The 10501-nt window shown below is 50.6% G+C and overlaps 2 protein-coding genes across 3 annotated transcripts in view; both read left to right on the forward strand.

Annotated features, from left to right (window-relative positions):
• TPST2 (tyrosylprotein sulfotransferase 2) overlaps window positions 1–862 on the forward strand; it is a 9612-nt gene extending 8750 nt beyond the window's left edge. For both annotated transcript variants that reach the window (XM_035340163.1, XM_035340164.1), the window contains exon 6: window positions 788–862. The gene's annotated coding sequence lies outside the window, so the exon portion shown is untranslated. The remainder of the gene's footprint in view (window positions 1–787) is intronic.
• A 474-nt stretch (window positions 863–1336) lies between these two features.
• TFIP11 (tuftelin interacting protein 11) lies at window positions 1337–9565 on the forward strand. Its single transcript, XM_035340161.1, has 12 exons — window positions 1337–1527; window positions 1806–1959; window positions 2621–2777; window positions 3272–3399; window positions 3855–4007; window positions 4617–5126; window positions 5827–5933; window positions 6151–6319; window positions 6525–6768; window positions 7424–7566; window positions 7845–8010; window positions 9118–9565. The coding sequence occupies exons 1-12, from the start codon at window positions 1337–1339 to the stop codon at window positions 9471–9473; spliced, it is 2478 nt and encodes an 825-aa protein (XP_035196052.1). The 3' UTR covers window positions 9474–9565.
• The last annotated feature ends 936 nt before the right edge of the window (window positions 9566–10501 follow it).

Here is a 10501-nt window from a genome sequence, read left to right on the forward strand (position 1 = left end):
AACGCACCAACTGCACACAGGCATTACCCACCCAGTAGAAGAACCGTGTCCATACACTGATCCCCGAACCAACAACCATCTCCGGGCATGAACCATCTCCATTTCCCCAGCCCTGTGGTTATACCAGGATGTGTAAGGCAGTCACGTTCTATCACGCGGCCCTAGCATTGCCCCAATTGACGCCAGTCAGATGAGCACAGCTCACAGGGTGATTTGTCTGAACTATTTTTTTCCCCTGAGCCCTGAAAGAGGCTTAACTTCAGCAAAATGAAATCCCCCACCTGGGAGCGTTACTCCCGAGCACCCTGTGGGGAGCAGGGAGCGTGGCTGCGGGAAGCAGCGTGGCTGTGTGGGGCGTGGGTGTCCCGAGCCGCCGCCACGGGGAAGGAGAAGGCCGGCAGGGCTGCTGGCAGCTCACACCCGCGCTGCGCCCCTCGACTCGAAGAGCGGCTGCCAGTGCAGCGTGTCGGATGCGTGTCTTTCCAGGCACCCTCTGTGCTGAAACATAAAGGCCAGCTTTCCTGCCAGAACTGAACACTTAGAACTTCCCATTTCAAAACAGAACCTGAGCTAAAAAAATTAATGGCAGGAGCATTGGGTGGGAAGAGATGTGTGCCCCTCAGAGGGGCTGGGTGCGTCTGTAGGGCTGCTGGGGGGGGCAGCTCGGGGGTCCCGGTGGTGTGAGGGCTGTGCTGGGGGCACCTCAGGGCTGCTCCCTGACACCCGGTGCCTCACACCCGGTGCCTCACACCCGGTGCCTCACAGCCTCTCCCTTTCTCTCTTGCAGGCTGCTGCGGACAGCGCCAGGAGGCTGTGGCAGGAGGCCGTGTCTGGAGGCCGGCTGGGTGCTGGCAGCACAGCCCGCGGACAGGCCGGGTGTGCCCGCAGCCCCAGCCCCAGCCCCACGCCCGGGGCTCCCCGGGGCTGGTCCCGATGCCGGTCCCGGTGCCGGTCCCAGTCCTGCTGAGGGGCCGCAGCCCCGGGCCTGGCAGGGGCAGGCCGTAACGGCCACGGTCGCGCCCCCGCCGTGTACAGACTGTATTTAAGAGTCAATTAATATATGCTGTGTTACTACACTCGGCCGTGTGCGGGCTGTAATTGAGTTAATAATTAATACACGCGTTAACATAGGCAACCCCGCCCCGGGAGGACCTGGGGCTGGCCCCCACCCGCAGGGGGCGCGAGCGCGGCCGCTCCTTCCGGGCGGCGTCTCTATGGTGCGGGGCGGGGCGCGTTACCGGAAGTGGACGCCGCGCTTCCGGCTACCGGGGGCTGTGGGGGCAGTAGCGGGGCCGGGCGGGGGGCGGTAGGGCCGGGGGGGGGGGGCGCGGGCGCCATGTCGATGTCGCACCTGTACGGGGGGGAGGATGGCGTGGAGCTGGAGCGCTTCGAGGTGTCGGAGTGGGACCTGCACAACGAGTTCAACCCGCACCGTGCGCGGCACCGGCCCTCCAAGGAGGAGGCCACGTACGGCGTGTGGGCAGAGCGCGACTCGGACGAGGAGCGGCCCAGCTTCGGCGGAAAGCGGTACGGAGGGGGGGGGGGCGGGACAGGGACGGGCCTGGGACGCGGTGAGGGGCTCCCCCGGCCTCCCCCCGGGGCTCCCCCGGGCATCCCCGGCTGTTTCCCGGTGAAGGCAGCGCTAGGCCGCGGCCCCCGCCGCCCCCCAGCCGCCCCCAGCTCTCCCCGTTCCGCACCAAGGCTCAGCACCGAGCCGCAGCCGCCCCCAGGCCCGTGCCGTTCCTCAGCGGCCCCCCCGGGGCCGGACCCTCTCGGTGATCGCTCCCCGGTCTATCTCGGTGCAGCTCCAGAGACTACTCGGCCCCCGTGAACTTCATCAGCGCCGGGCTGAAGAAGTCGGCAGCAGAGGATGGGTCGGAGGAGGACTCTGAGGAAGATGAGAAGCCCGCCAAGCAGGAGGAAATGCCCAAGGAGTTCGTGCCAAAGAAGCTCAAGACGGTGAGCGGCCCGGGGAGTTTCAGCTCTGTGTGATGTATTTATGGAGCTTAGGTGGTCGGGGATCAGTAAGGGAGCATCAAGGAATGAAATAACTAAAGCCAGGGAACCACGCAGGACAGCGTTCTAGTAAGGGAGATGTTTTCTCTCTCTGCTTACAATTATTCTGATGTAATGTTGCGTGCCCTTGGGAAAATCACTCCTTTGTGGGCTCTTTGGTCTTCCTAGATTTTGTCTTCCCTTGGGCTAAGTGAGGTTAAACTAAAAGAACATGCATGTTTTATTTGCTTTCTTTGGACAACCAAAAATTCCCCCCCCAAAATTTTTAATCTCACTAAATGACATGACTCATCTGAGTGTGTCACAGATTAAAAAAACAAAATACGTATTTTCAACTATCAAATTCAGTAAGAATCAGGGAGCAGCTCCAGCTGAAGCCAATGACAGAGCCTGGTAACTAGCAGCTCGTGTGGGTTCCTGCATGGCAGGCAGCTTCCATCGGCACAGACGTGGCTGTTGGATGTAGTGAGCTGGAGGAGCAGCAGTGCCCTGTGGTAACAGCTAAATCACTCCTGGGAAGTTCTGTCTCTCTGAGAGAAACTGAGCAGGGCTCGGTATTGCAGTTTTGTAAACATGTTTGTGTTCTGTTCGTGTGTTTTAACAGGGCGGTAATTTCAAGCCTAGTCAGAAAGGCTTCGTAGGGGGGACAAAATCTTTCATGGACTTCGGCAGCTGGGAGAGGCACACCAAGGGAATTGGGCAGAAGCTCCTCCAGAAGATGGGTTATGTTCCCGGAAAAGGTCTTGGGAAGAATGCTCAAGGTACTGCCGTTGTGTGGCTGCTTCTTGTTCAGTTGTGCTTTGGAGAAGAGATTGAGCTCTTTGAAGAGCTCTCATCTTGAGGTGGCTTACAAATGAGTTCTTGTTTCTCTTCCAAATCTCTGGGTCCTCATGACAAGGTTCAATTGTATACAATTGTAGCCAGAGGCTAGTTTTGTGCTCTTGTTTCTCCTGCAAGTGAAAGCAGGAAGAAAGAAGGGACAGGAAACGCCAAGGGTTGTCAGCTCACCAAAAGGGAGATGTTATTTTATGTGATAGAATAAAAAAACAGTGAAATGCAGATGTGAATAACACTGTGTACGTATGCAAATCAGTGACTTTGTAGCCGCTCAGAAACGAGTGGAGAAGGATGCCACGGTAATGGAGGTGGAGTGCTAGGCTGGGTGTTTGTGCTGAACGGATGATTGAGGTACTGTAAGAAAAATACTCTCTCAGTTAAGCTGTTCTTCCTCCTGACCTAACTGCTGTCTTGTTAGGTATCATCAATCCAATTGAGGCCAAGCAGAGAAAAGGCAAAGGAGCCGTGGGAGCATACGGCTCTGAACGAACCAGCCAGTCTTTGCAAGACTTCCCTGTTGTTGACTCAGAAGAAGAAGCTGAAGAGGTATTTGTGATTCCTGGTACACCTGCTTTCCTTTGTGCGCTGTTTGAACGAGATTCAGTTCTAGTGTCAGCCTCCACGTTAAAGACAATTGTCTGAAGTCATTTTAGATACGAAGTTAAGGACATATCTAAATGAAATCCATTTGCTATCTTTTCCTATCCTCGCAATGTTCTTTTTGTTGGTTTTGGCTCACTTTATTCGGGTAGTCTTCCTAGAGCCCCATCCTCAAACAGTCCCCTCCCAAATAAATAGTTGGCTTTTGCTTAGAGGGGAAAAAAAGGTAAGAAACACTCTGCCAGCACTGAGAATAAGGTGGTTGGCTGAGCCAGCTGGCTGCTGTGCTTCTTTCCTTGTTGTACAGCATTCTTCACTAATCTGGTGGTTATTTTTTCCATAGAAAACAGACAATTTTGGGGTGAGAGCATCAACAGCAATTTGTCTTTGTTTTTGTTTAGGAATTTCAAAAAGAGCTCAGTCAGTGGCGGAAGGATCCCAATGGAGGCAAGAAGAAGCCCAAATACAGCTATAAGACAGTAGAAGAACTGAAAGCCAAGGGCAGGATCAGCAAACAGCTTTCAGCCCCTCAGAAGGAGCTGTCTCAAGTCAAGGTAAGGTTGGTACCCAGGTGGTGGTATCTCCAGAAGCCAATTTGTCCACTAAGCGTTGTGAGTGCTTTTAGCCATCAGTAACCTTGATAGAAGCCAGTTCTAAACACGGACTGTCTATAGCCTCATGCAAATCAAGGCCTCAGACTCATTATCGACTCATTTAATTGACCACAACATCAGCTGGGGCGCTGGGTTTGTTTGTTTTTGCAAGTTGTTTCGCATTTGTCATAGCTCACACAGCTTAATTAAGATGCTCAGCTAAAATGACTGTGTTTTTTAAAAATTGCCTAAGACTTGTATACAACAATGAACAAAATACTCTTTGCATCAACGCAGCTTGCAGATTAACTCAGCGAAGCAGTAGAATTGAGTTCAGAGGTGGTGTCTTCCAGCTCTGACTCCAGAGTGGTTTTTATTCATTCTGAATCTTCACGCCAGGAGAGGGCCTTTGTAGAGGTAGCCTCCAGTTGCCCCAGTCAGAATGCCAGATCTCATGACTAGCCTGCAGGAGCAATGAAGGTAGTTGAAAATCTCCAGTTTGGTAAGGGATTTCCTCCTGATTTAATATGAAATATGTTTTTAAGACATGTTTTTCTTGTTTGTTGGAAGGTTATAGATATGACGGGCCGGGAACAAAAGGTTTATTACAGCTACAGTCAAATCAGCCACAAGCACAACATCCCAGACGACAGCCCCCAGCAGCCGCTGGGCAAAGACGCCAAGCCCCAGGGATTTGCCTTGCCTGAGCTGGAGCACAACTTACAGCTCCTCATCGACATCACGGAGCAGGAGATCATCCAGAGTGACCGGCAGCTGCAGTATGAGAGGGACATGGTTGTCAACCTGACCCACGAGATCCAGAAGATGTCTGAAGTCCTCTCGCACGAGGAGACCGCGATCAGCAACCTCAGCAAGGTCCTGGACATGGTGGAAGAGTGCGAGAGACGGATGCAGCCCAACTGTGAGAATCCCTTGACTCTGGATGAGTGTGCGAAGATTTTTGAGACGCTTCAAGACAAGTACTACGAAGAATACAGAATGTCTGACAGGGTAGACCTGGCGGTGGCAATAGTCTATCCTCTCATGAAAGATTACTTCAAGAGCTGGGATCCCCTCAAGGTGCACATTCGTTTGATTTATCTGCAGTTCTTAATTGATGGCTCAAGCTTTTTTATTTTGACTTTCCCCTCCTTGCCCAGAATTCCTGTCCAGTTTGGAGAGGAAATAAAACAAAAAAAAGAGACCCTTCCTCTCACCTGGCAGGAGAAAAGAATGCTCCAGAGAACGCTCCCAGCGTTCGTGTCAGAGTGAGATAAACGTGCAGAAAGATGGATCCACCCTGCCCACGTACTCAGACATTTCCTAAGGCAGAAGGGCAGTGTTCTGTAAAATGGCTAACAGTTTAGGAGCTTGCAAGACTAAAGTCAAGTCTTTTCATGGATGTTAGGAAGAAAAGGCAGATAGAAGCTATATCCAGAGTCCTTATTTTTTGAAAAGCAGAGGGGTCTGTTTTTCACGCAGTCAGGCTCGCGGTGTTTGTTCTTAATGCTGTTCACGCTGTGGTCCGTTAAGAGTCTGTATTCTCTCTGCACGCCTGGAAAAGCTCTGACAATCCTCTTCCTCCTTCTGGAGGTATGATAAATCCAGGAAGGGCGGTTTTCCTCTTGTGCGACCTTAATAACTGCTGCAAGCTCCTAGCTTGTCTTTGAGTTGGTGAGACGTCTGGCTGTGGCTGGGCATGCCATCGGCCTGTTCTTTGTAGATACCAGCTGAAACGAATGAAAAAGGATAAAGCCCACTTACACCTTATCATTTCCAGGACTGTACGTATGGCACGGAGATCATAGCCAAGTGGAAGAGCCTTTTGGAAAACGACCAGCTGCTGTCGCACGGTGGGCAGGACCTCTCGACAGATGCTTTTCACAGGTAAATAAGAAATTAATTGCACTTTGTTTAGTATCTTCAAATGCTGCTTCCTCAGTGGAAGAGAGAGAAGTGTGCTTTACAGATGATTCTCTTGAGATGTCTGTTAAAATCCAGCTGTTTACTATTCCACAAGAAGTAGCTTTTAAGTAAGTTATCCGTTTGGTTTATCTAGGATCGGGGCTACGGCTTTAAACTTAACTCTTTCTTTTTTTTCCAGACTGATGTGGGAAATCTGGATGCCGTACGTCAGGAACATAGTAGCTCAGTGGCAACCCAGGAACTGTGGATCGATGGTGGATTTCTTGGACAGCTGGGTACACGTTGTTCCCGTGTGGATACTGGATAACATTCTGGATCAGCTCATCTTCCCCAAGCTACAGAAAGAGGTAAGATGAGAGAGCTGCGCTGGAATGAAGCCTTACTCTGAGCCAGTGTTTCCATTTCAGCCAACTACAACCTCCAAAACACCAGCGTGTTGCCTCTGTCAGCGTATTTAGGAATTGGGGGGTTACATTATGGCTCTTTCTGTATCTGGCAAGGCTTGCTGCCGGTGGATGGACTTACAAAATCCTTTCTGTGTTTTGCCTTAAGGTTGAAAACTGGAATCCTTTGACAGACACGGTCCCGATCCATTCGTGGATCCACCCCTGGCTTCCCCTGATGCAGGCACGATTAGAGCCGCTGTATTCTCCCATCCGAAACAAGCTGGCGAACGCGCTGCAGAAATGGCATCCCAGTGACTCCTCAGCCAAACTCATCCTTCAGCCCTGGAAGGACGTGTTCACACCTGGGTCGTGGGAGGCCTTCATGGTCAAAAACATTGTGCCGAAGCTAGGTGAGACAAGCCAAATAACATCAATTGACGTGCTGTATCTGCTGGTCACCACCTTCCCCCTTAACCCTTGAAAAATCCCATGGGCATGACTGTCAGTGTCACCTCAAAAATTATTAGTGAGTTTAGACCAAGTTTGCATCTTTTGTGTTACCACTCTATGCATTTTTTAAGAGGTGCAGACATTGTAGAAATTACAGGGAAGTCCTGTGATTATTCTCAGTGTTTTCTGTTCTACTTTTCTAAGTCACCTGATTCCTCTGTTCTTCAGCTGACAGGAATACCTGATGGCTGTTGGATAGCAATGGAGAGACGTTTTATAGCGTGATACTCGTGTATTCTTAGGCCTGTGTTAATGCTTTCATCGTGAGATTTGGCAGTTCCTCAGCCAGCCATGCAGCTTGGCTGAAAAGCTCTGTGGTCCAAAAAACAAAACCAACAACAGTTGGATGGTTTAAGTTTCTCAGCAAATTGTAATCATGAGAAATGGAAGCGCACTGTTCCGGTGTCAGGGATCAGGCAAGCTGTTTAAAGATCCCAAATGTCTCATGGGTAACGTGCAATACCGTGGCTCCTCAAATCGTGTATATATCATTGTGAAATAGGTCAGGGCGCTCCTAAGTCGAGTTCTCCTCTAACTCTTTTTCCTGTTTCTTAGGGATGTGTTTGAATGAACTCATAATAAACCCGCACCAGCAGCACATGGATGCCTTCTACTGGGTGGTTGACTGGGAGGGGATGATCTCTGTCTCCAGTCTTGTTGGGCTGCTGGAGAAACACTTCTTCCCCAAGTGGCTGCAGGTGAGGAACTTAGCAAGGTTGAGTCATTTCTGAGAGGCGTGATTCAAAGTGAAGTGTTTTAGTGACCCTGACCTAATAATTGCTGCCCCGGTGCTGAAATGGTTTTACTGCTACATGGAGCTGTTTCCATCGTAGCTCCATACCCAGGAGACCAGACTTCTTCCTCAGACTGTCATTGCCTTTCTTCTACTGAAAGCTCGGTAATAGAGCAATGCGTTATACAGACGTTCTTTCATAAACGTGTCCAATTGAATTTGATTGGTCATGTTGTTTTGCAGGTGCTGTGTTCTTGGCTCAGTAACAGCCCCAATTATGAAGAGATTACAAAGTGGTACTTGGGCTGGAAGTCCATGTTCTCAGACCAAGTGTTGGCACATCCGTCGATCAAAGACAAATTTAATGAAGCTCTCGATATCATGAACCGCGCTGTCTCTTCCAGCGTTGGTAGGTGGCTTCCTGCGATGGCTCCGCTTGCTGTGATGGCAGCACAGCAGCGCTTGGGTCTTGTGAGGCTGTATTTAGGAATGGCCCTGCTAATCAGCACTGCAGCTGCTCCAGTGAGCATTAAGAACCGAAACAATTTTTACTTTGCTCTGTCCATAGTAATTATCTGTGCTTCACTGCAGCACAAACTGGTTTTTGTGTCTGTGCCATGAGCTTACTGCTTCTCTTTTCATAGCCTGGGTACAGTGTATTTTATGTCAGGAGATAGCAGCAGAGACCATCATTTCAAAGTGTTGGCTTCTGAAGCTATCATTTAGTGCGGGTTGTGTTTATTTTTTCCCTTTTCCTTAGCGTTAGAGCAGTGCCCTTCCTTCCACATGACCCTCCCTCTGATATAAAAGAGATTGTTAGGAATTTGCTGGAAATTAAACTGTGTGAAAAGGGAAGGAAATGCCCAAGGGAGCAGTGCCCTCAAAGTCTGCTGTTTACCTGTGCTCCTCCTAGCCACTCGCTTTATAGCGTGATGGAGGATTTGCATCAGAAACATGGATAATTCCTTCAGGTCTGTTGTAAGTGTTAGTTTCTGTGGTAAAACAGGCAGGCATTGCACTAAGAGGAATTCATCCATTGAGAAATTTCTGGCACGATACTCGTGCAGCTACAAGATGAACTGGGGCTCACAGTGAAAGCCCTGTGATGCAACGCTGCTTCCTGCAGTGTGGTGCCCGTAGTCCTTAGCCATGTGCTGCAATAGTCACTGTTTGTAACTCAGAGGTGTCATGTGGGGACCGCAGGCTGGGTTTGGGCCTTGAGGAGTACATTTGTTGCTGTTTGTTGTCATTTTCCCTTGTTCAGTAGGAGTGCAGCATCCTCTCGTGCACGCTCAGATTCAGTTGGGGATTCTATCAAAGCCTGTCTCTCCTGCTGCAGCTCTCTGATTCATCTATCTAGTCTGTTGTATTAACAGCAACACTAAAACTTCAGCAACAGAAGCTGTGAGGGGTGATTCAGAACGTTACGGCCCAACTTTACATATTTAAATAAGATTTGCTGTGTCCTGGACTGACTGCCCAGGGACCTTGTTCTCACGTTTTGTCTGCCCACCAGGTGGCTACATGCAGCCGGGGGCTCGGGAGAACATCGCGTACCTGACGCACACAGAGCGGAGGAAAGACTTCCAGTACGAGGCCATGCAGGAGCGGCGAGAGGCCGAGAACATGGCCCAGCGAGGCATCGGCATGGCTGCCAGCTCCGTGCCCATGAACTTTAAGGACCTGATTCAGACGAAGGCAGAGGAGCACAACATCGTGTTCATGCCTGTGATCGGCAAGCGGCACGAAGGGAAGCAGTTGTACACGTTTGGACGGATTGTGATTTATATCGACAGGGGCGTTGTGTTTGTGCAGGGAGAAAAGACTTGGGTGCCAACCTCCCTCCAGAGTCTCATCGATATGGCGAAGTGAGGCTCCTGCTTTGAACTGTAAAGGTGATCTTAATGATGTTTTTAGGGTAACTGTCTTAAAATAAAGAAGTTACAGATTTGTAAATAACGAAGCTTCAGCTGTACACCAGGCTTGGTTTCTTAGCTGCTCTGACAGCATCAAGAGGTGAGATTATTCACGGAAGTTGGGGCTGAGGAGGAGCCAGCACTTCCCATGTTGTGTAATTGCCACTTGTGACACAGCTTCAGCAGTAATTGTTTGAAACCATTAGACCCGAGGGGTTAGAAGGGACCACTGGCGGTCGTTCTTTGGTCAAAGCAGCGCCATTGCCAACAGCAGGTCAGCCTGAAAGCCTCCCCTGATGAAGGTTTCACAGCTGCTCAGCTGCTGCGCTGCCCTGGCAGTGATAATTACGATCCCGACGCTGTCCCTCCCAGGGGCCCTTCTCTGCCAGCTCAGCCAGGACCTGGGCCACCTCTCCAGGTGTGCCACGGGCTTGTTCAGCCTGGTCCCTGCCCCAGCCACCGGGCCCTCATCAGCTCCCCCGCCCATCTCTGTCAAAGCAGAGCTGGAAGGGAGATGGCTTTTCTGGTACGTTCAGATGTGCTGTAGGAGCTCAGTAGCTCAGGGCACTTTTTTCCCCAGAGGGAAATGAGGCGGCTCTTCAAAGAGGAGTGTCTGGAGAGCTGGTTTTAGTAGCACAGAACAGCTCGAGTCCCCTGCCTGGGAAAGAGCTTTTAAAAGCCTGTGTTAGAAGCAGCTACCGCCGCTTTCAACTACACATCCCTCAAATTACTTGCCCTGCGGTATACGTCCAAATGCGCGTGATGCAGGCAAAGGCTTTGAATTGCTCGCGAAAGGGGAGATCAGAAGTGCAACCACCGTGCTCTGTGGCTGGTTTAAAAGGCAGTTTTTAGCAGTTAACCAAGTTTGCTGTCGTTAAGTGAGCGTGAGTCAAAGCACAGCTTCCACTTTTATTAAAAAAAAAAAAAAAAAAAACCAACAAAAATGTCCCATTGGGCTCAGCATCCCGGCACCGTGCTGCCGCA

This window comes from Oxyura jamaicensis, chromosome 15 (genome assembly GCF_011077185.1).
Source record: "Oxyura jamaicensis isolate SHBP4307 breed ruddy duck chromosome 15, BPBGC_Ojam_1.0, whole genome shotgun sequence".
In the NCBI taxonomy this organism is placed as follows: Eukaryota; Metazoa; Chordata; class Aves; order Anseriformes; family Anatidae; genus Oxyura; species Oxyura jamaicensis.